Raw genomic sequence first — 24,586 nt, forward strand, 5'->3', positions numbered from 1 at the left:
AGCAGTCTAGGAGGTTTCTGGAGAGCGCAGAAGATAGTTTCCTGATGCAGCTGGTTAGAGAGCCTACCAGGGGAGGTGCCCCGCTGGACCTTCTGTTCATAGTGACGGACTGGTGGGAGATGTGGTGGTCGGGAGCTGTCTTAGGCAGAGTGACCGTGAAATAGTAGAGTTCTCTATTCTTGGCGAAGTCAGGAGGGGGATCAGTAAAATTGCTGTCTTGGACTTCCGGAGGGCTGACTGAGCTGTTCAGGACACTGGTTGGCAGAGTCCCTTGGGAGGAGGTTCTGAAGGGCAGAGGAGTCCAGGAAGGCTGGGCACTCCTCAAGAAGGAAATCTGAATGGCTCAGGAGCGGTCTGTCCCTACGTGCCCAAAGACGGGCTGGCGTGGAAGAAGACTGGCCTGGCTGAACAGAATTGTGGCTAGAGCTTAGGAAAAAAAAGGGGGTTTATAATCTTTGGAAAAGAGGGCAGGCCACTCAGAAGGATTATAAGGATGTTGTAAGGATGTGTAGGGACAAAATTAGAAAGGCCTAAGCTCACCTGGAGCTCAATCTGGCTACTGCTGTTAAAGACAACAGAAAATGTTTTTATAAATACATCAACACCAAAAGGAGGACTAAGGAGAATCTTCATCCTTTACTGGATGCAGGGGGAAACTTAGTGACGAGAGATGAGGAAAAGGCTGAGGTGCTTAATGCCTTCTTAGCCTCAGTCTTTAGCGGCAAGACCAGTTGTTCTCTAGATACCCAGTACCCTGAGTTGGTGGAAGGGGATGGGGAGCAGGATGTGGCCCTCACAATCCACGAGGAAATGGTTGGCAACCTGCTACAGCACTTAGATGTACGCAAGTCGATGGGGCTGGATGGGATCCACCCGAGGGTACTGAGAGAACTGGCAGAGGAGCTGGCCAAGCTGCTTTCCATCATTTATCAGCAGTCCTGGCTATCAGGGGAGGTCCCAGTAGACTGGCGGCTAGCAAATGTGATGCCCGTCTACAAGAAGGGCTGGAAGGTAGACGCAGGAAACTATAGGCATGTTAGTTTGACCTCAGTGCCAGGGAAGCTCATGGAGCAGATTGTCTTGAGTGTCATCACGCGGCACTTGCAGGGCAAGCAGGCAATCAGGCCCAGTCAGCATGGGTTTATGAAAGGCAGGTGCTGCTTGACGAACCTGATCTCCTTCTATGACAAAGTGACGCGCTTGGTGGATGAGGGAAAGGCTGTGGATGTGATCTACCTTGACCTCAGTAAGGCTTTTGACACCATTTTCCACAGCATTCTCCTTGAGAAACTGGCTGCTCTTGGCTTGGACTGGCATACACTTTGTTGGGTTAGAAACTGGCTGGGTAGCCAGGCCCAAAGAGTTGTGGTGAATGGAGTTAAATCCAGTTGCAGGCCAGGCACTAGTGGAGTCCCCCACGGCTCAGTACTAGGGCCAGTTCTCTTTAATATCTTTATCAATGATCTGGATGAGGGGATCGAGTGCACCCTCAGTAAGTTTGCAGATGACACCAAGTCAGGTGCGTGTGTCGATCTGCTCGAGGGCAGGAAGGCTCTGCAGGAGGATCTGGATAGGCTGGAGCGATGGGCTGAGGCCAACTGTATGAAGTTCAACAAGGCCAAGTGCCGGGTCCTGCACCTGGGGCGCAACAACCCCAAGCAGAGCTACAGTCTGGGAGATGAGTGGTTGGAAAGCTGCCTGGCAGAGAAGGACCTGGCAGTACTGGTTGATAGTCGGCTGAATATGAGCCAGCAGTGTGCTCAGGTGGCCAAGAAGGCCAACAGCATCCTGGCTTGTATAAGAAAGTGTGGCCAGCAGGGCTAGGGAAGTGATTGTCCCCCTTTACAGGAGACCATCTCCTGTACCTATGCAATCCACCCAACACCTAGAAGGGAGGCTTCTGGGTAAGCACAGCACCTCAAAGTTGTGGTAGTCCAATTTACCAAGTGCTCCTAGACTACTCTGGTCTTGCTGCCCAAACAGCACACAAACGGCACCCACAGCAAGCAAAGCATGTGGTCTGTGCTTAAAAGGGACTGGGCCCGGCTGCATGCACACAGGCTGGGGACGGACAGGCACAGTGACAATCCCTTCTACATGCTGGTGGCTTTGGGTCGTACTCAGAGGCAAGCTCCCACATCTCAGGTACAGTCAGGGCTCTACACCAGCAGCAAGGCACCTCTACAGTCAGACTACTTTTTGTCAGAATATCAAAGGGGAGTGCTGGAATGTGGTGCTAGCACACGATGGTTGGCACTATCAGACATGCAAGCGACAGCCTGGAGTTTTGACAGTCAGTGTACATGTGAGGATGAGCAAGTTGCTTGATAACCCTGAGTGCACCCCACCCCCTGTGCACGCTACGATTATGGCCTAGCGTGGGTCAGCCTTCTGCTTCTGAGGCACCTTCAGCAGTTCCTGGCCTACACTCCATACAATGTCTGAACAACAGAAAAGCACACACAATGGCAGCACAGGATCATGGTGCCTGTGCATTACAACCATCAGCTCTCCAGGAAATGTGGATGTCTTCCCTGAGCTCATGTAGCTGCCGAGGCAAAGCCCTAGATGAGACAGATGGTAAGCATGGCAAGTGTCCCCGAAGCTCACGGCCAGCAGATCTGCAGACATTGCTGGTGCTGGATGCAGCAGCACCTGCTGGCTGCAGCTGCATGTTAGCTATATGGCCACAAGCTACCCATTCGGTGTTTGTCATTTTATTTATTCTGCTTATGAGGCAGCATGTTGGAGCTAGATTGGCTCTGCTTTCTTTAACACTGCCTAATCTTGACTGCAGTCTTAAGCACGCTCAGCCATTTCTTCTTTTCACATAGCCAGAGGTGTTCCCAGCCACCACACAGGTAAAGGCACAAAGGACTTCACTATGTAGGACAAGATCAGGAAAAAAAAAAAAAGTAGACTTGAGATACATTTTAAGTATAACTTCTTAAGGCACAGGACTGTCTCAAAACCAACGACAGAAGCTGAGCAGACATCTTCCCTTTCCCTAGTATTTAACTGTTACATATATACTAAGAACATTTTAAAGGCAGCAGGAACTTTTTTTTTAAAAAAAGAAAAAACACAATACAGGTAAAATCTTCAAAAAGGATGTTATCCTCTTAAAAATAGAAGTTAACACACATTCCTTTAATTATTCTCTCAGTCTTCACTGGTGTTTTTTAAACAATGAAGCAACAAAAACTTGTTACCTGTTAAATTCGTCTGCAGTCCTCCTTTCACCCCAAATAACTAACCAGTGGCTGTAAAACATCATCAAAAATACATAGGCGTTACAAGAGAAGCCAATCATTAGGAAGTAATCTCCCAGGATGTGAAGCTGAGAGCAGAACCTGGACAAGGCATGGAATAATATATATATATTTTTTTTTGTTTTTTTTTTTAAACAAGCAGAATCACTAGTTTTGATAATTAACTGAAGAATAAAGTTAAATAGGGAAATGTTAGATAACATTAGCAGCTACCAGAACCAAAAAAGCTTCACAGAGCTATATATACTCAGCATTGTTAGTCTCATCTGCTATAACTATTGTTTTAAAATCCCACTGATGCTTATCTTTGTATATACAAAGATTATTCAGACACTAAGATGTTTCTATTATACATCAATAAAATACTTTTGTCTTTGGGTCTTTCAAAGTAAACCGTACTAATAGTGCTCCACAGGCAATATGGCACAATCTGCTGTGCATTTGTTACTGAGGTCATTAAACTTATTATCATTTCAAACAACATACAATGAAGTTGTCATGGCACTTCGAAGTCGGAAGAAAAACCCTATAATTGTGATAGCAGCGTCTTTTTATTTTTTGTTTCCTTTTCATACCATTACTGGTTCAGATTGGTTTTCCCAATTCCATAAGCTAAGTTAGCAGAGATGCCACTGGTAAGCTTCTACCTCCCACACTCATGACGACAACCCATGACAGTTAAATCCCACAGTTCCCCTTCCTTTGGGCTTCATTAATTTTGTATTTATTTACTTGGGTAATTAGTCTACAGTGCACTCTCCCTTATTCTGAGTAGTTAGTTTCCTTTTGATCACCATTCCATTTCCAACAGTATTATTCTCTTTCTCCCAGAGTACTTAGGAGCCACCTTGTAATCGTTCCTTAGTAGAAATAAGATATAAAAACAAAGAAATAAACCACATTCCACATTTCAAATCTCTCTTCCTTCTTTCTCTGATACTTACAGAGGATAGACTAGGCAGTGCAACTGGCACACGTGCTCCCCAGCCTCCTGCCGTTATCTTGTCCTGTCCTGTTTCTGGTTCCTTCTTCTCACTCACTACCCCAACCACTTTCCATCTTACCTGCTCTTGCTCCTGCATCCTTTCTTCCCTTGACATAACCATTTCTGCAACACTGCACAGGCGTACTTTTTATCATGCTTCCAGTTACAAAGCACATTTTGCCCTTTTTCCTCCCTTTCTACTTTCTCCATTTCTTTCTCTGAAGCTCAAGTTCACTGAAATCCTGAAGTAAAGATTAACTGTTCCACATTTCAAAAAGGCACCCCTATATCGCTGCGCTATTAATCACTCATGCACTCAATTCTGTTGCTGCTACTTCTCTCCCTTGCTCCTTAGGCATTTCCTTCAACAATTCCAACTACCCTTTTTTTCCTCTCTAGGTAAGGTTTGTCAACCTCTTCCCATTACCCTCAGGCAACATCACATTGCATCCCCTGTTCTTAAATTAAAATAAGAAACTGAGTGCTCTTCTCCCTCTCACTTGTCCCAACGCCTTATTCCTTCTAGAGAGCTGTCAACACCTCAAACCCTAAATGGTAAAAATAAAAAAGCAAGAGACACCTAACCATCTTCCCTGTTGTGCATGTAGACACCCTAAAATGACTCTTTATCCTATCCTCAAAGTCTGTACGTGAGACTTTTTCTTAAAAAGTTACTTCTTCCCCTTTTTCCTAACTAACAAGCTATTTGGTACTGCTGTAATTAAGACAGATGTAAATATTTCTCCTTCCTAGTTAGCTGGAATTTATGTATATTTCTCTATGATCTTTATTTGAAGTCACTTTGTCTGACATTATTAATCTTTTTGAATCACACCCCAACGTAACTTCAATCTGCCCATCCTGTTCATGCTCTTCTCTCTCCCTTCCTAATCCTCCGTTCCAAAGCTTGCACCATTCCTCACATCTTCTTTCTTACCAACCTGTCTTTGCTTTGTGCCACACAATACATCGAGCTGCCACCCAAAGCCAACTTGCCACTTCAGCAGAAAAACTAAGGAGCATATTACAGACCTCCAAAGAATTCACATCTACAGTATTCCACAATAAAATTAAGTTCTTCTAGTCAAAGATTACTGAAGTCTCAAGTGATCTTCCCCACTGCAAACAACACTGTGCATACTACAGAGAATCTTATCTGAACATATATTATGTGGAAAATAAATGAATTTATTAATCTGTGAGAGACAGAAAAGATGCTCAATAAAAGGACCAGTAAGAACCTTTATGTTTGTTAGGTGACAAATGGAGAAGAAAAGGAGGTACAATGTAAAGCATCACACCCATTAACTTTGCCATTTTAACACTAAATCTACAATGTATTTAAGAATTCACACACAAGGAATAATAATGTAACTTTATTTTAACATGTGCGCTGCACTGATGCAGTAGATACAACGCCAGGTCTTCTCTTTGCACAAACTACTACCAATCGATTTTTAAATATTTAAATCACATTTCCAGGTGGAAGCAGCATTTAGTGCAAAGAACAATTAAGAAAACCTTAATGTTAACCATATCTTGGGAAATGTTTGCATACATAGGTGCAGCAATCACAGCTGTTTTCTAACTGGCCTTAAACATGGAAAACTGATCAGCTATTGCAGTTTGCATTTGAAAATTTGAACACAAAGCAATTTGTTTTCCTTAAAAAAAAAACCCACTACTGCAACAAATAAATAGACTGACAGTGTGTACATACTTGTTCAGAATCAATTCAGCAACTTTAAAAAAATTTAAAAAATGATAATGTTCAGGGTTTGCTGAATTGCTTTATACTACTTCTATCACTTTTAAAATCCTACATTAAAAAGTTAACACAAAGAAACAAAAGAATCCTCCAAGCCTCTTTTTATACTTTATCGGTTGAAAAGGAAAGATTTGCAAGCACTGCTGCCTCTGCCAACACTTAATTCAGGTCCCCTGGTCATTCCAGATTACAGAACATCCCTGCACACCCAGCACCTCTGTATTCAGGCAGCATCAATGCTGAGTGCCAGCCATGGTGCAGCAAGCCAGCAAGAGTATTAAATCATCTTCCAGTTCACAAGTTTCTTTGCTAAAAACAACCACCCCCACGTGTTGTGACTGACTTCTAGATCTATCAAGCTTGCTCAGGGAAACATATGCTGTGAGCCCCATCTTACGAATGCCTGTGTGCTTAATACCACCTACACTGTAATCACACTAAGGATCAACGGGAATATTCATGCTTGCAAAGTTAAGGGTACACATAACTGCTTGTATGACATCTGCATTTGTTTGCACCTGTAAAATATACCAATTGTGGTCCTGTATCATAAATGATGGGTTACTATTAGGTCATAGGCAATTATATCAAGGTATTTTCTGGGATGGATACAATAGGGTTAAAACATTTAAGGAAATGCAAGACACTTTTCTCCGCCCCTGTTCAGAAGGAGGCTCTGCTCTGTACACAGGGATACACGGGCTGTAGGCCATGGAAGAACTGCATCCCATGTGTAATGAGGAATCAGCAGTAACAGGAATCACTTTAAGCCATAAGAGGAAAGAACACTTCTCTTTGACTCTGCAAACTAAAAGCAGTTTAACAGCACAACTGTACATACAAAAATAATTCTACTCCAAATGAAGGGCAAATTTTTACAAGTTTTCCATTATCACTCAAATTCTACATAGGTTACTGAGAATTCATCAACAGTTTATGTACATGGGACACGTAAAACTCTTCTTTATGTATGGTTTAAGAATACAGATCTTAGGAGTGTATTTTTTTTCATTAACATTAATATTTTGGTTTTGTGGGAGGAAAAATAAATCAACTCCCTACAACAAAACAAAAAAAATGTGAAGACTTAAGTGTTGAAGGAAAAAAAAAACACATCATTGTGGTTCAGGATTAGAGTGTTTTGGGATAGTGCACTTTTTATTCTATCTTGGTAATGTACAGAAGCATACAGAGCAGTTATATCCTTCCTACCTCCTCTGATGTGAAATCTTTTAAATGTTAAAACAAAGTTTTAGTCAGTACATAAGCACATTCTTACAAAAATATAGCTTTTCAGACAACACGATAAACAGTTTAAGAAAAATGTTTTCTCTTTCAGAACAAAACTACAATGTAACCTAGCTTCCACTGATAATTAAATTGCAAGTGGTAATTCAGCAAGAACCTCACACAACATGGTCAGTCTAGACCAATACAACCAGGCCATACCCTACTGAAGTATGCCTATTTGCCCCCAGACATTCAAGAAATACTGGTGCACATGAATCTAGAACACATCCACGTTTCTTTTCCCTGTTAAACAACCTTTCTTTCTTCAAGAACCTAGTGCTTACGAAAACCCAGCTTTAATTTCCATGCTGAAAGAGTTTAAAGTACCTCTATAAACTACTGTTAAATCCACATCAAAATCTCAAAATCTAAGTAATCAATAGGGTAGCAGCTAAAGATGTCCATGAGGTGAAAGGTCAAAGACTCTTTTCTCCTGTGGAAGAGATTACAGGAATATCATGAATGATTGAAACTACAGTAAATAAAATTTAAAATTAGTTTTCTTCCCTTTGCAGTGAAGAATCTGTTGTATCCTTTCAGAAGTTGTTTTTGTTTTTCCTCCACCCCCCTCCACTTTTTTTTTTTTTAAGTTATGCCCATCTTCTGTATATGGAAGCACTGCAGCGTTCAATTTTAAGTATCAAAGAAAAAACTCCATCCTTGAAAAGCACCATCAATTAAAAAAATATCTGGCGGAAAACAATCAAACAAACAAAAACTCCATGGACCACCCTCAGGGATGAAATGCTTAAGATGTCTTTTTTAATCAGTTTGTGAAGATCTACAAAAACTAAAAAGGATCACATTCTAAAGGTTCAGTGCATTCAGCAGCTATATAGTTTTGCTGCTTACTCATCTTTAAGTTGACTTTCAAAAATAACACCCTAGCTCATCAAAATATACATTTTCCATTTGCTTTTAAATTAAAATAATAATAAAAAACATTTAAAGAATTCACGATCAATAGCATGACTAAGTTTCAGGATCATCTACAGCATATAATTTAAAGGTTCAAGATGCCAATATGCAGCACGTGGCAGGCCTATATGCTCCATGCAGCATGTACATTTAGGATAATCTTGAATAATCTTGATGTTCAGACTTCAGTTTATTTCTTCCAAATAGTGTAGAATACCCACCTGGAGAAAATGAGCAGTCAAGGAAAAAAAAAGTAGGTAGTACATAGTTAAAGCGGAAGTAATTCTTTTCACTTGTACTTTAATTCTGAAAACTTCTCATAGCTCATAAAGATGGGGTAGGCAAAAATCTCAAAAGTGAAATCTCCCTGGATCCTCTTTTTTGCTCATCAGTTTAAAAGAGCACCCCATTTCCACCAAAACTGAAATCCTTTGCAAACCCATGTTTCCTAATCCCTGCTTCAGATTTTCAGGCTGTACATTTTGCATTGCAACCACTGAACAAACTACAGAATTACTTCGGGAAGAACAATTAAAACTCCAGCTCTTCAATCAGGAGTTCACCAAGCTGGGATACCTCTTGCTCATTTTCTTGATAGCAATCTTGAATAGGAAAGTGACATCCAGCTGACAAATTTGTGAGGCCCTAACACCGACAAGATCAGACACACCAGTAATACTGAGATGTTCAACAGCTGAACACGAGGTGTCCGAGTATCTTACTGGGCAATCATTTAACTGTCTACTGGATCTTGAATGCCTCAACAGGGGTTCTGCTGAATGCTCACTTGAACAGATGAATCTAAATTTTGGCTAGGTTTTTCCTCTATAAGCTTCTATGGTGTTGGCTTCAAATACTGTTCAAAAAGCAGAACTTCATCACCCAGACTGAGCTAGAAGCAATCGCCACAGAGCAACTAGCAGCTGTGCGAGTACTCTCTTTGCTACTCCTCCGGTGGCAGACAGACCCAGCTTCAGCAGGGGTCAGAGCTACATTATTCTAGCAGCTTCAAAGGAGCAGACAGGAAGATGAGACATGGACATCACCTTTTTTAGAGCTACAGCAACTGCTGCAGAGTAAGTCATGGTTTTCTGGAATTTAAAACTTAGCATAACCAAAATAAACTCACATAAAGATATATGCTCTTCTGTTTACACAGTGAGGTCACACATGCTCCAGATGGGAGCCTGCATGTTCATCACAGTGTCCTGGTGGAGACCTCAGGGACAAATATGCTTTCCTTAAAATGGAGAGTTGACTTTTATGTCAATAGCTACTTGAATTTCAGATGAACCCCAAAACAACAGTAGTAAATACCAGAAATTCAAGCAGCCGTTACACACAGCTACTATTCTGGAAGTAGGGAAAACAAGCAACAATAAAATATGGTAACCTTGCTTTAGCATTTTGGCTGCATTCAGGTACCCATAAAGCTAACTTTTGGTCAGATTATGAAAATGAGCATTTGCATAAGTCAAAAGACTCATACAATTGCTCAAGAGATTTCAGGCACTAAATGAACATCACACAGGTCACTTTCTGAAGAAAGAAATAAAACCCTTATTTTTTAATTGGTTCTAGTAATTCTACTGTAAATTACCACATCTCTGTCATCTGTGAAATATCACACAGGTATAATCTTCTATTGAGATTCATCCTTTCTATTTCGAAATCTAAGTTTCAAAAAAGGTGATAACCTGTACTCAAAATGCAGATAAAGGGATATCAGAAGTCCAAAACCAAATTTATAGTCAGAGTTGAGTGTGTGTATTATATATACATATATATATATCTTCCTTTGGGCTAATCTGAAATCATTAAATTACTTTTTTAATATTCTTGCATCTACACTGCTATATCATCAGGTTCTTAATTCAGTCAGAAAAAGCAAACTAAAAGAGCCTGCCTCATTTCTCTAAGAACTATTCACTTTCAAGCTGTTATACCTATTTAATGGTCAGGTTTTTTTCTGATAAAAATATTTCTTGTCTGTGAGCTTACATACTAGAAATAAGTGCATTTTTCAAAGGAAAGAAGTACTATTTTCTACTTAATTCATTTACAGGCACTTTGCATATTTAAGGCCTGCAGTTGTGAAGGCAAAAGGATCTTAAACAATTTATCTGAGGTTGTAAACTACAAGGGTAAGTATCTTCATATATGGTTTATTTCACTGTTTCCTTTTTGTCTTGAAAATGTTAAGATCAAATCTAAGTTTCACTGGAGACATGAAAAAAATGAGAAACAGGAGCGTGTTACAGTCAGTATGGTGTCCAGAACAGCAAGCTACAGTATTAAACAGTATTGAGATTTGAGACAGTGAAGAAAGGCAAAATGAACACATGAAATAGAAGAAAGGCTGTGGCAGAGTTTCACTGACTTAATATATTATGAATAAGCAGATCCTGGAAAAACTTCTTGTATCAGAAAATGGACAGCCACAAACAGGCATTACTCCACAGAAGTATTTCCTGGGAGATCACAAACAAGTGGTGTGTAAGACCCAAAGCAAATGGAACCAGAAGAGGGCACATCAAAGTGCCCCTCTAGAGCTCATGGCTTGAAGCCGTAACTTCCAGCTCCTTGTATAACTTGCCTGTCAGCACAAAATGAAGAATTTCTGAAGAGTTATTTTTAGGAATGAGGATGTTGCAGAGAAATGTGCATACCTCCCTCCCCCCACTTGGAATATTTTTTCAATATCATTAATTAATAATGGTTGTTAGGAATCTGCTTTTTTCTATTAAAATCTACTTTGAGATATATATTTGGTGTCAGTTTGTTATGGGTTTTGCACAGGGTTGGGGAAGAGATGGGTGGTTTTTTTTTGTTGTCGTTTTGTTTTGGTTTTGTAAGGAAAACCAAAACGAAACGATACAGTCTCATCAGAACTCCCATGCAGCATTACCCTCATCATACAGTTTACTCTACACTGCATAAGCAATATACTCGGCAACACTCCAAAACATGAAGAAAAACATAGCCTGCTCTTCAAAGGTGCTGATCATTTCACTACCTGTGAATTTATGGCATCTTTAAAATATAATTCCTGCAACTATCTTCAAAAATAAAAGTGCAGTTTTTTCATAGCAAACAAACTATATTAATAGCATTTAAGTTAGAAGTGCTTTCTTGCATTCAAATTCATTACCTCCAAGCAGTCTAGGCTTGCTCAATTTATTAAAACACACTCTCTACACTTTTTCAGTCTTTAAGGATACAATTCCATGTAGGAGGGAACGCACACGATCTCTTTTGAAAACTCCACAGGACAATAAAGCCTGCTAAGCTGTTCTTCATAAAGAGTCAAGGCATCGGTCAGATTGATACAGTTTCCCTAAAGAAAAAAGAAAAGGCCTTGTTATAATAAAAAAAGCAAAATTGCAGATGAATGTATAAGCTGACATCAATGCAAGGCTCCCATATACTTCAAAACATGCGGTTCTTAACATTTAATATTTACAAGGTGGATATTGAACAGCTTGTCTTCATTCTGCATACAGCAAACAACAATTTTTAACTTTTCAAGAAAGAATAAATATAGAGGGGATTATCTATATTCTCATTAGCAGAAGTAACCGTTACATTAGGATTTCCAATTAAAGTAGACCACCGTGTGTTGTTTACCTTTAACATCTACTCAATAACCATTTTCTTTGTGATCGCTTACATGTATCTGTAAACAGTATTACAACATCCAGATTTTCTCAATTATTTAACATTGCCTAGGTCTTAAAACATTAAAAGGCACTATAAAATCCCATAATCTATTCATTTTAAACCAATTCTTCTAAAGAGCAGTATGACAAAACAAATCAAATTGTGCAGAAGTTCTGTGGCTGTGGGTCACAGTCTTGAGCTGCTGCATATTACTCCTGAAACAGAACTGCTTCCTGTAATTTTTTTTCTTGGACCCACGTAATATCTCATGTAAGAAAATATCAGTAAAACCCTTTTCTGACCAAAACAAAAACTAGTGCTTATGTGATTTTCTCTAACAGTGCAAGTGCAACTATGGAATATCAGACACGCCGAAGTCACAGCATTCCTTCCCAGACAGACAAATAAGTATTATGTAAACAAATCAAATAATATTTGGAATACAAATACATGTCAAAGATTACAAATGGCAAGGAACAGGAAAAAAAAAATCTCCTGGTTATAAGCATGAACTTGACCAAGGCTTAGTGTTAACAAGCAAGTCATGACAACATTTACCTGTAATGCTGATACAGAAAGAGATCACATTTAATCAGAGGTGTGATTATCCATACCCAGAATGGAGTTGAAGATTTAGAGCTAAGAGTGAGTCCACAGAACACCAACAGACTGAACAAACACACACTAGACAAAGTAATACCGCAGTCGTGCAAATTTTATTAAAAATCTTCTTGTTGAGTTTCTTGCCTCCCCTCCAAAACCCAAGTACTGTACTTGAGCCTTCTAATTCGAGAGCACATAGCAGCAGAGAGAACTATTATTTAAGCATTATGATTCACTGAAAGTTGGCTGAACATATGAACTGAATATTGAAACACACACATATATATGAGGACTTTGTCTCTCTTACAGCTACAGCTTATTCAATATTTCAAGACCTGTAACTCAAAACAAAGGTCACGTTCTCTTACGATCCCAGGAACAAAGGATTCATTCAACACTTTCAAAATACTTGCACCTCACATGCATAAGTCACTCTGCTAACACACTGCAAAACTTAGCTCCAAGAGATCGGTCTTTATTTAAGAAATCTGCATTTTACTGTTTAACTTCTGTTTCTCAGTGCTCCCAGATGTTTAAAAATGGTCCTAAAATAATTAAGTGCACACAAACACCACTGAAAGTTAATTCTCGTGAAGTGAGGAACTCACTTAAGTTTGACAAACACACATGCTCCTATAAATGGGGCAGACGCTGAAACAAGACAAGATCTTATTAAAACCAATATGCCTCAACAGCTCCCATCAACATTGTTCTTTTACATATAACAACATCAGATGATAGCCAGAAATAAAGCATGTAATGCACATTCTGACTTTGGGATTTAAACTGTTTTTTCTATTTCTTTGCTTGTAGTATTATTTTTCAATATGATGTATTTAAACTTTCATACTTCCAGAATAAATGAAAAGACACTTTATCTCACTGTTCTTTCTCTGAATTTTTTTTCAGCACACGCAAATTTTCACAAGTGGAAAAAGAAAACAAAATTTAAAAAAAAAATACTATGCATAGCATTTTTTAAGAAAATATATTCTTTCAAGTTACTTTTCAAAAAACTTGCATAAAGCATGTTTTTAATTACAATTTTGACCATAGACATGGACATGACGTGCCACGTGGTTATTTGGTAAAGGAAGATGGCACGCTTTTGCTTTATAACACTTGGTTTTGGACAGGTTTAATGATCTCCGTAAGGTTTGAGAAAACAGAAGAGATTTGTAAAAAGGTAAGATTTGAGCACTAACTCAGCACAACTGCTCAAAGCACAACAGACTACTGAAACGCTTATTTAGTAACCTATTATTATCCAGGGGACTGCAGCAGTTATTTCGTTCAGCCGCCCTTTACAAACATATAATTTTGTTTCAACATCAGGCTGAATGGAAGAGAAAGGAAAAAAAACAACCTGTGTGTGCAATTTGAGTCATAAATAGAAAATACTGCTAGATAATTTATGGAGCATACCACCGTTATGGAGGAAGTTTAATAGGATACACAATGAGATACAAGTATCTATACTCAGTTTCCCAGCCTGCTGTTTCAGTATTTCATTCTTTCTCCCTTCTTCAGCATCAGACAAATCACTGCAAACAGTGTGACAAACAAATTACAGAACAATGAAACTTGCCAATAAGCAGTTTTTATTTAGTTTTTACTTTTTCAAACGCATTTCCCAAATTCCCAATCTCCTCATAAAGATCTTACATAAAGTTAAAGATACCTTAACCTGTCCTTCAGAACACACACCACAGGACAATGTAACTCTGCAGAGTCACTTTTTTTTTTTTTTTGTAATTATTCAAATTTAACTCAACAAAAAGCTATAAAAATTCCAAAAAATAAAGCCTATAAAACTTAGATTAGCTTATTTCAGTAATGAGAAAAAGTATCCAAAAAAATCACCATTATTAATACCTTTTATTAACACCTTTCAACCAAGACTACAGTTTTAAGATCAGTGTAAATCACATTTAGATGGTCTTGCGTCACTAACACATGACACAGGGAACCATGCCCAGAATGCAACACAGTGATCAGTCAGATAACCCACAAAGTTCCCTGCATAACAAAAATAGTTAACTGGTAGAGAAATGCATTTTGTGTTCTAAACAGCCACTACATACTCAAATAATAACTAATACCGACCAGTGTTCAAAAAAAATTCAAAACTGATGAGTCCCCAAATATTCTTTTTTTAAATGGAGATGAGCAAATCAAACTTTTTCCTCCCACACTGTTCAGTCCATTTTTAACATATAGAAAAAAAATACCAAATTCCTCTCCCTGCCCCCCTGGTTAATCTTTGTTCCATATCAGACAATTTGGCAGAGAAGAAATGGGGGAATGCTAGTGTTGTTGCTTTTTTTTTTTCTTTTTAATCCTTAACAAGTATCCCTTTGACACTGAAGTATTTGAGGTAGTTTTAAACATTGAGATTAACGGATCTCATTAACTTGCTCATGACTGATGATTCCTGAACTGTTTCACAGTCTTTGCATTCAGAGTCTGCTCAATGCTTGTACACATCTTGACAGCTCATGTCTGTCTCCCAATACCAAATTATTCTTCACTTTCACAAGGCATAAATTCTGGAGCACAATGGTTTGAGTTTCTACAACACAACACAAAACAATTTAAATAACAAATACATTGCTGGGCAGACAATAAAAAACTATTCCTTAAAATAATTAGCCCTATTAATTCCAGTTAACCTTAAAACATTACCTGTAAAGGGGATGTGTTCATCAAATAGTTCAGCTCAATTTAGGCCACTATGCTTCCTCTGACCTTAAGATAGTAAACCAGTGATTTGAAAGCAGGTGGCGGGGTCCCTCTCCGTACCTGCCCATTTCTTTGAAATCATTTTTACACACTTACTCTACATGTCATTGCTACTGGAAATTTTGTCTGTCACAATACGGTACAGAAGGTTAATTTTTAATTTAACATTTATATTTTTATTTTGCAATGTCAAAGGACAGAGTTGAACGTGGCCAAGGTTTCTTCCTCACTTCAGAGTGACTAAGAAGCAAGGAGATACACGGAGCATGAAAGTCCTAGCATCAAACCTAGGCTTGAGTTTTGGATGACAGGGACAGCTTTTAAGGAGATAACAGAGGCAAACCTGACTGCAGGTATCTCCACTGACCAAGTGACCAATTAGTTTAAAACTAAATTCTCAGTAACCCAGGGAAAAGCCTGCCCCTTAAAAACTTCCAAACTGTCAAGAAATCACACAGGCGCACACAGAGACATGCACACGTTCCTCCAGTCTCCTTTCATGTTTCAGACCAGGAGAACCCTGTTCCCTCTTTGGAAGTGATAATTAACCCACACAGGAGCCAAAAAAGGATTTTAACTATGGAGCAACGTAACCATGGTCTGGACACTCAGAGGGCAGGGCCACGTTGTATTAGAGAGTGGCCAAGATGCAACAGCTTGGCAAGTGGCTGGGCGTGCGGGGGAAATCTGATCTCTCGCACTGGTGGTTAGTGCTGTTTGCTCGAATGAAACCTGTGAGTGGTCTGAGAATGTTTCCACCTCGTCTGGCAGAGACGACCCAGACGAGGAAGGAGTAAATTCCCATACAGAGGTATTTTTAAAGGTTCCACTTCTTAAACAGGCTGAAAATGATAGCTTGCTCAACCTCAAAGGATTAGATCAGCAGAGCAAAAATTTAGCACAGAAAAAGGCATTTCCATAGCCACACGTACTCCACTAGCACATATTGACAACCTTACAGTCAGTCTCAGCACCGTGCAGAACACAGTGTCACAGTGGCTGGACAATCCTGGAGTGCTATGTGGAGGGCACAGGATCGGTGACAGTTCAGCAAAAAAACAGACATACCACACTAGTATTTACAAGTAAGTATTTCATGGAAGTTAGAATATCACTTGGGCAACCTAAAAGTTATACTAGCTTTTAGAAGGTGTAACAGCATAAAAATGTATGCGTTCAAAAACAAGACACTGGAAAGGTCCAGCAGGGATGAAACCGGACCTTGGGATACACCGCGTTCTGATATACTCATTAACTCAGACTTCTCTCCCTTTTGCAGTTTGAGAACTTGCTTCCCTTGGAGAATACAATGATGAGGGCTTCACAGACCCCTATTACAGCACTGAACACTTTGAAGCACCAGCTTCAGAAGGAGAAGGAAAAACAGAAATACAGCAAGCCATGAGATTTTTAAGCATCAGCGTAGTGGGATTAAGTTTATATGCAGACACAGGGCTGCAAGTTCTGTAGGTTAAGGCCTCTGACTCTTTGTACACTGGAAAACCCAGGTCCTACACAGACTGCAAGACTCCCAAGATGGATGACATGGTTAAAAAGCAAGGACATAAAGAGCAAGGCCACTATTTGCACAAGTGTTCTCATTATTATTACTATTGGTGGATGTGTAGAGAAATTACATTTTTCTGTAAGTGGCATTTTTCACCAAGATATTTAAGCACAGACTTATAGCAACAGAGAATGCAATCCTTAAATTGTCCTTTCTACCTCTCCAGAGCCGAAACAAGCTAAAAAGTCACTCCTTCATCCTAAAATCGGGCACATCTGTTCTTGCATCCCCTAGGAATACAAATAAGTAACCTGGAAAGCCTTTCCGCAGCTACGGTCTCTCTGCAATGTTAGTTACCAGTCTCCACCTAGTGGTGAAAGGATCTTCTGCATTTTGAGGATCAGCATGGCATCCCCAAGGGAACAATTAGGTTATGTGTGTTAGAATAGCATGTGGAAAAAAAAAAAAAAGCTGCAACTAAAATTATTTCAATAATCTCAAAAAACAGTGTGTATAAATACTGCTGTATTGCACTGCTGATTGCCAAGCATATGAAAATACCAATTGTGTCCTGCTCAGAAATAAGTAGCTAAAAATAAAAACAGCCCCACACCTTAACTTTTACATCCCACTTCTCCTTTATACAGTTGTTGAGATCAACCTTTGCCAAAGTTTTTTGAAAAAAAAAGTATTTAAAATTAAGTCTTATTAATTTTCTCCATACTGTGTAACATCATGTTTCGGTTAACTGTTGCTTTCAGAACTCCAATCTGACATGCTCCTGGAATTACCAAAGCATTCCTCAAAATTTTTGCAAGCTTTTCTAGCTGCTTGGCTGTTTCTGGCAAGATCTCAAGTAAAGTCAGGCACACAGGTCTGGGAAAAAGTCATACACGGCACATCACACAAGTAAGAATTATTAGCATCACCAAAACTCAATTTATGATTGGTAAATGTTGTAGTACATACTACGAGCATAATTGTCTGGGGGTTAGGTGGGGGAGACAACTGACAAGCACGTATACTAGTTAAGCTGTGCAAAAATGTCTTATTTACAGTTAAAATGTGAGGTGCAAGCAGAAGTCATCCTACCACAAGCAAGTGTGATTTTGTAAAAGAAGTGTTAACAAATCAGACAGTGACATATAAGTTTTTGCTCTCGGCTTGACATTACTGCAATTCTGTATACATCAGCATTAACCACTTTTAATAAGCATTCCCAGAAAGAATTTTGCTTTTGAAGAAACTTGAGGCAATGTAAAAAATTTTTGTCTCTGCATACAAACACTGAACAGGTAACTGCAAATTCTGGGTCCAGGAACGCTCTGAGGTCAGAGTCCACACCCCATTCTTAATACACTTTGGTCTCAATCATGATAAAGGATGTGGATCAGAGGAATATGTCAACATCAGCAAATTTACTCAAAATTTTTTTTTGTTGGTAATGCACATACCATCTGAAAAACACAGTGTCTGCATTAAGACCTGCAACATCTAATCAAAAACAAATTAGCCTGCCAATATTCTTTATTGAATAAACTCTGCAGAAGGAGACAAGACTCACAGCCAGTGAGCACAGCAATGGCACCATCCATTTTGTCATCTGCAGATGAAAAGAGAAGCCATCACACCATCTGCACAATGCAATTAAGTAAAAACCAGGTGTTTTTTGCACTTAAACTTTGATGAATTTGGATTTTAAGTCAATCAAAAATACCATTATGTAATTATTTGTATATTAGTATTTTTTTTCTAGTTAATGCATGTGAAATTATCAAATTTTAACAATTAAAAAACAGGAAAAAAATCTGAAAGTTCAGAGCTACATCACAGGGCCACAACAAAAGACTCAATTCTCAATTACACTGCAAACAGTCCACAGAACTCTAGGGAAAAGTATTACTGAATGGGAACAGAAAGCTACGGCTAAAGTGCACAACTATTTTCTTATAGCAGTTATAGCCTGCCATCATTACTTGTATTGCTTCCATGTTACCAACCTACTACCAATTGTTTTCATTTCCCAAACATCCCCAGCTATTCTGAAGACTGTTTTTCAGCCTGCACTTCTGGACTGTAGAACACTGCAGTTAGACATGTCTAGACTCTGCCTGTTGATAGGTTTCTTGAGTGATACCTGCAGTGGTTTGCTCCTTCTGATAGCATAAATACACCTTTTTGTCGTCTGCTGTAAAACACCCCAAAATCAGTTTATGTTCTTGAAGGGTAACATTTTCCAAAACTTGTTCACAGCTCAATGAACAGGTGATGAGCATTTCCGTTTATTTTTGCCAGCAGTGGTATTTAGAGAGTCAGGCAGCAACACAATACTCGAGGCTGTCAATTTGTGAACAGTGTTTTACTTTTGGATAAAGCATTTCCTGAGCACTTAAATAACTAACATTCTAACAAGATGCACAAGGTAACCTCTATAAGCAAAACTGTCAGAAGACAGGCTGCAAACTACAGAGGACAAGATCCAAATGGTAGTACAACATAATGCCAAGACAGAAAAAGCAACTACAGCTAATTTGCCAGTAACCAATAAGACAGTGTAACTTTTGCAGCACCTTTCCTATGAGGCATCTCCTCCTCACAGGGAAGGTCAGGCCGTAACAGTTAGGTGGACATTCCCTCAGTCACTTCTCTTGATGATATTAAACATATTTTCTGTTTTAAAGAACCAAAAAGCACTTCAAGAAAGCGGGTGGGGGAATGACACACAAAGTTTTGGGTTTTAAAAACACAGCTCGCTCAAAAGGCTTCTGATTTCTTCAGCAAGTAAAATAGAGCCTACTACCTAAGGCAGGCACCCTGGAAGTTAACAGCTGGAACAAAAGTAACTTAAATAGACAACATTAATACACAGAGCTAAAAATGCCTGTCATTTAACAACTAACACATCAGTGTTCTCAGTGTGTCACTGTGGTTGGCTACTAAAGTCGGCAGCAGTCATGTCTGAACTTCTGCCCACAGTCTAACCCAGTCTAGCCCAGCCACGGCTGCCCCAGTCCCAACCTCTACTGGTTTCAGCTTGATGCAGGACAACCACCTCCATGCTCCCTGGCTGCAGCATGGCCGTCACACCAGCATAAGCTTCCTCCAGGATTCCTTCTGCAAAATCTGACAGACAGCTGTCCACAGACATCCATTTTCATATCCACTACTAAAGACATATGTATAAAGAAATATACAGTTTCACTGTATATGTCACAGGTAGCGAAACTGCACCACGAGTGCTTGGTCTGTCTAAAAGATGTAGTCTCTTTTCAATACCAACACCTGTCCAGAGTATTTCCACTATTAACAATAAAAAAGCCATTAAGATTTACAGCATGATAGGACTGTTTTAGTTGTATCTTATTTCAACCACAAGATAATTTACCTCGCCCACAAAACCACTGCATTTCAACATTAAGCACCACGGTAAAGTTGCCAAAAAAATACCCCTCGTTCTGTGACTCAAACTTCTCAAAAACCCATCCAATTTAAGAGCAAACCAATTCCTTTGCACACCTCTGACAGCTAGCTCTGACGGGAATGTTAAACGAGTGTTCAAATGCATAGTTTTAGCAGAGTTATTTCAGAGCTTAACGAGATATTTCAAAATACTGTACTTAGATGCTACACACTAGTTAAAGTACAGGCATGACACAAAAGAAATACAACTTCAGAGGCATTTCAGTCATCCGTCTGCTGGATGTTTGTCATGTTTCTGTACAATTGCTCACAGCTTTGTGGCACTCTATATTCAGAATTACATTTAGAAAATATCTTCAGAGGAAAGCTTTACCACAATTACATTATACCTGAGGTGGCTATACTGTAGCAAGTATATAGGTTTTAAATTATATTTAAATGGAATTGGATTAGAAACTTGATATACAAAAATAAACCTTATTTGAACTGTATAAAACATTTCATAAAACACCAACCATTATAACAAGTAGATTAAAACAAAATCTGCTTTCCAGAAGTCAAACCAGTGATTTGCATTAGAAGTGGATAGAAAGCAAGAAGAGAGTATTTACTCCCAACTGACTCATTTTCTCATCCCATTGCACCTATGTCAAATTCTTACACCTTTATGAATGACACAGATTTTCATATCTTACACTATACTACTGAAGATACTAGCTTAAAAACCATGTCTATCTTTAGGAAGTACACCTGCTCTGCTTTTCTGAGAACTGCTTACAACTAAAATATTATGCAGTATGCCTTGCTTATTCTTGAAATTATGTTTTTAAGTTCAAAGACGGATACTCTACAATTTCAGTTGAAAATGAAAAAAGACAAGTCAGTTTGGAAAGCCCAAATTTCATGCAAAAGTCCCAAACAAATTATTAAAAGGAAAAAAAAACCCAGCTTGCTATTAGATTTTAAGTTAGCTTTTTTCTTTTTTTTTTTTTTTTTAAGTACCTAATTGCAATACATATACAGCAATACTTTACATTAGATATCATACCTGTGTGAAATATTTTCCATCTTGCTTCAGGACCTTCATTGAGAGGTCAAGAATCAACCGCAAAAATTCCCACGTGGAATCTGCGTATAGAGTATGATTAAAAAACAACCCACTCCCCATCACTGGCTTGTTTACTATTATGCAGTCAAGAGTTGCAACATGTCTACCATTTCAAAAAAGTAGCTATCCTGCAGTTTTAAAACACAAAGAAACAAACCACCATGAAAAGAAAAACAATCAAACCCCACCCCATACACAACGGTAATGATGGTGGAATTGAGTGTCTCTGGTTTTCTTCAGAATGATTACCCTATGTTTTTTCTTTATTTTTTTTTTAATTAAAATTTTAATTAACTTGGAGGGTTGGGGAGTATGAACTATTGGAATGTAAACTCCCCAAGAGTTACATGAGTTCATATAAGTGCCCAGTTTAGAATTTAGTTTTTAGAATAAAAACATTCTATGCACTTGTTAATTTTTTCTAATATTAAAGAAAAAAATCAAAAGGAACAAATGTGCTATAGTCATTCTCTGCCCCTCAGATTACTATTAAAAAAAGGAAGAATCAAAGTACTTTTTATGCAAATTGCCAATTATTATGCAGTAGAGGGGCTGAAATGGAGAAAATATTCAGAAGTTTAAGAAGATAAATTAGAAAATCAACCTTCTTCGGGAGATGTGGAGATTGGAACAGCTGTCAGATCATTAATTACATAATCAAACATCCTTCCTTCTTTGGCATACCTCTTCAGTACGGGAATACAGTCTTCAATTAGAACCTAAAAGAATAAAGTACTGTAATTAGTCCCCAAAATACGCTAGAACTGACCAGGGAAAGAGAAAAAACATGAATACACAAAAAATAAGCAGGGAAAAAAAATACAAAATAAACTAAGGATTTAACTTCAGGCTCCATTTTCTACTTTTTACATCATGTAAAGAAAACAAATAGTTGCAGGAATTGTGAGAAGTGCAAGGCACCACAGGACTGAATTTCCTAGCTCTGATTGTTGGGTGACCACTATTCTGAAGAACAGTGACATTTCAGTCCCCCAACACACTAGTAAAATGAGGTATTTGTATGAAGGACCACTGACTCACGCGAAGTAGCATGTGACCTCTCTGTTAACTTTCTGCATGCATTTTTAAACTCACACCTGTAAAGTAGTGTTTATGAAAACCTTAAGGAGCAGTGATGAAAATGGAAAAAGGCTGCCAGTGAAGATGTCGGAACACACCTGGGCCAGTTTGTAAGCTCTGTCAGATGTAACATGTAAAATCCTTAACCACAGGGCTGCATGCATTTATCTATTTATTAGTACACTAGGAATGTAATGGTAAGAAATTTTGTCTGCAAATTAAAAACAATTTTAAAAAAATGTATTACAAATTTAGATATTCTCAGTAGTGGAGGGAAACCTAACAATACACATTTCTTCTCCTTTTTGTCAATTTAAGAATTTATGTTTAACATTGCATCCTTACCATTATTTCCTCTTCATTTGAGAAGTTATGGCAATAAATATTCTCATATTTCATATTCCTTAAGGGATATAAATAATTATTTTAAAAGTGGAAACTGAAAGTATTTTGAAGCTAATGTGTACTTCCAATACAAACCCCACTGACAGCAATTAAAATTTAGAAATATCATTAAAAATGGAAACAAATCCTTCCCAAAATTAAGAAAAAAAAATCAAAAGGCTTTTGCTCAAAAAAACTTTCCCACACCAGACTTCCAACCTAGAGGTAATTACATTTGAAGTATTACTTTCGATGAAAGCAAAGTAAAAATTACCTGATAGCACTCTCCTTTCAGATTGTCTAAGACATCTCCGCATGTTTTACGCATGTATTTTTTACACCCGTCAATCACCATTTGGTCAATGTTTGAAGATAGTTAAGGCATTCTACATTCCAGAAATAACACACGTAACAGTTTCCTTTTCTTCAGAAGTAAATTCTCAAAAAGGTGAAATTTACAAAGGGATAGTAAGATGTATATTTTAGCTACACATAACAGTAGCCAAACTTACATATTTGTCCCCAGTTCAGTTAGAGGTTCAAGAAGTGTGCTTTTTTTTTTTTAAAAAAAAAAAAGTAGTATTTCTGGCTTCTTAGGTTACTATTACTGCTCAAGCTTGAAATTTGAACAATAGGATGGCAAAAAAAAAAAAAAGCATAAAGCTAAAGTAGATTAAGACTACATTTTTAAAACAACCATTTTTGTTTCTAGCAAGGGGAGCCCAAAACCTAGGATGATCAACATTTCAAATGGCTAACAGTGGTTTATATTACAAACTATTTCAACTACAGAACGTTAAATAATTGGTTTATATCAGTATTTTTGAGACAGGGAAAGAGTTGGTCATTCTGCCAACAACACAATTCACCAAGCAATGACATTCCTATTGCTAACTTGCTTTGCTTCTAGGAATTTTTCTATAGCTTTCTTAAGAGAAAAAAAAAAAAAAACATGAAGGCAAAAGCCGCTGGAGAAAAAAAGACTTGATGGACTTGTCTTCTGTGGTAACAAAACATATCAGTCTGATGACAGAAGTGTTCCTTTCCAGTCCTGTGTAAAGTGCTACTCAATAATTATTGTATTGGTTGGGAAGTTGAAAGCACACACATGATAGATGGAGAAAAATGTAGTGATTGTCTCTCTCTATGCTCACAAAATATAAATTTCAATTTAGACCCTATCACCTCATGCAAATTAGAGCCTGATGGTTGTGCTTAATGCTAAGATGTCAGAGAAAATGCAGACCGCACAATGTTGAAAAGAACAATCAGTCATTTGTCAAAGGATATCTCTACCATAGTAACCATCTTTGGCTTCAGTTTGACTATCTCGTATAGTATACCCCCATCACCACCTCCTAGGATTAGCACTTCTTTGCCAGCATAGTTTTCCTTTCCACTGCCCATTATGGCTTGGGTATATGCCAGGTCGCTCTCTGCCAGATCTGAATGGAAGGAAGAGAGAGAGTTGGACAAAGGCATCTTTAATTCTTCTCATTAATACAGCTGATATCATGCAGACCCAGAGCATCTACACAAACAACCCAGCTCTCTGAGACACATATCAGGTACTACGGAGGCCAGTGATTTAACAGAGGTAATGAAACCATCCCATACAGGATTTCTGCAGTTCTCAATGAAAACCCAACAATGGCTACATCCGCATTAGCAAATACTATGTGCCAAGAGAAGCACATTTGCAGAGCAAAACAGTTGGTACTTAAGACTTGATGTCCATGCTTGACACACGTCCATGGGTTTTTACCTCAGAGTAGTGCAGCAAGAGACAATCAGGAGACTTCTGGAAGCACACTCTGGACCCTAACTAAAAAGACCAATGTAGATGCAC

General features: G+C 38.4%; 1 protein-coding gene across 1 annotated transcript in view; it reads right to left on the reverse strand.

The window, feature by feature from the left end:
• Positions 1–8,055: 8,055 nt before the first annotated feature.
• The window catches only part of SMS (spermine synthase), a 47,202-nt gene continuing 30,671 nt past the window's right edge, over positions 8,056–24,586 (reverse strand). The window contains exons 6-11 of the mRNA XM_080588038.1: positions 24,026–24,182; positions 23,012–23,099; positions 21,878–21,992; positions 21,214–21,293; positions 11,455–11,570; positions 8,056–8,454 (exon numbers count right to left, since the gene is read on the reverse strand). Coding sequence (XP_080444164.1) covers positions 8,424–8,454; positions 11,455–11,570; positions 21,214–21,293; positions 21,878–21,992; positions 23,012–23,099; positions 24,026–24,182 — 587 coding nt within the window. The 3' untranslated portion in view covers positions 8,056–8,423. The remainder of the gene's footprint in view (positions 8,455–11,454; positions 11,571–21,213; positions 21,294–21,877; positions 21,993–23,011; positions 23,100–24,025; positions 24,183–24,586) is intronic.

This window comes from Anser brachyrhynchus, assembly GCF_964034855.1.
Source record: "Anser brachyrhynchus genome assembly, chromosome: 1".
Taxonomy (NCBI): domain Eukaryota; kingdom Metazoa; phylum Chordata; class Aves; order Anseriformes; family Anatidae; genus Anser; species Anser brachyrhynchus.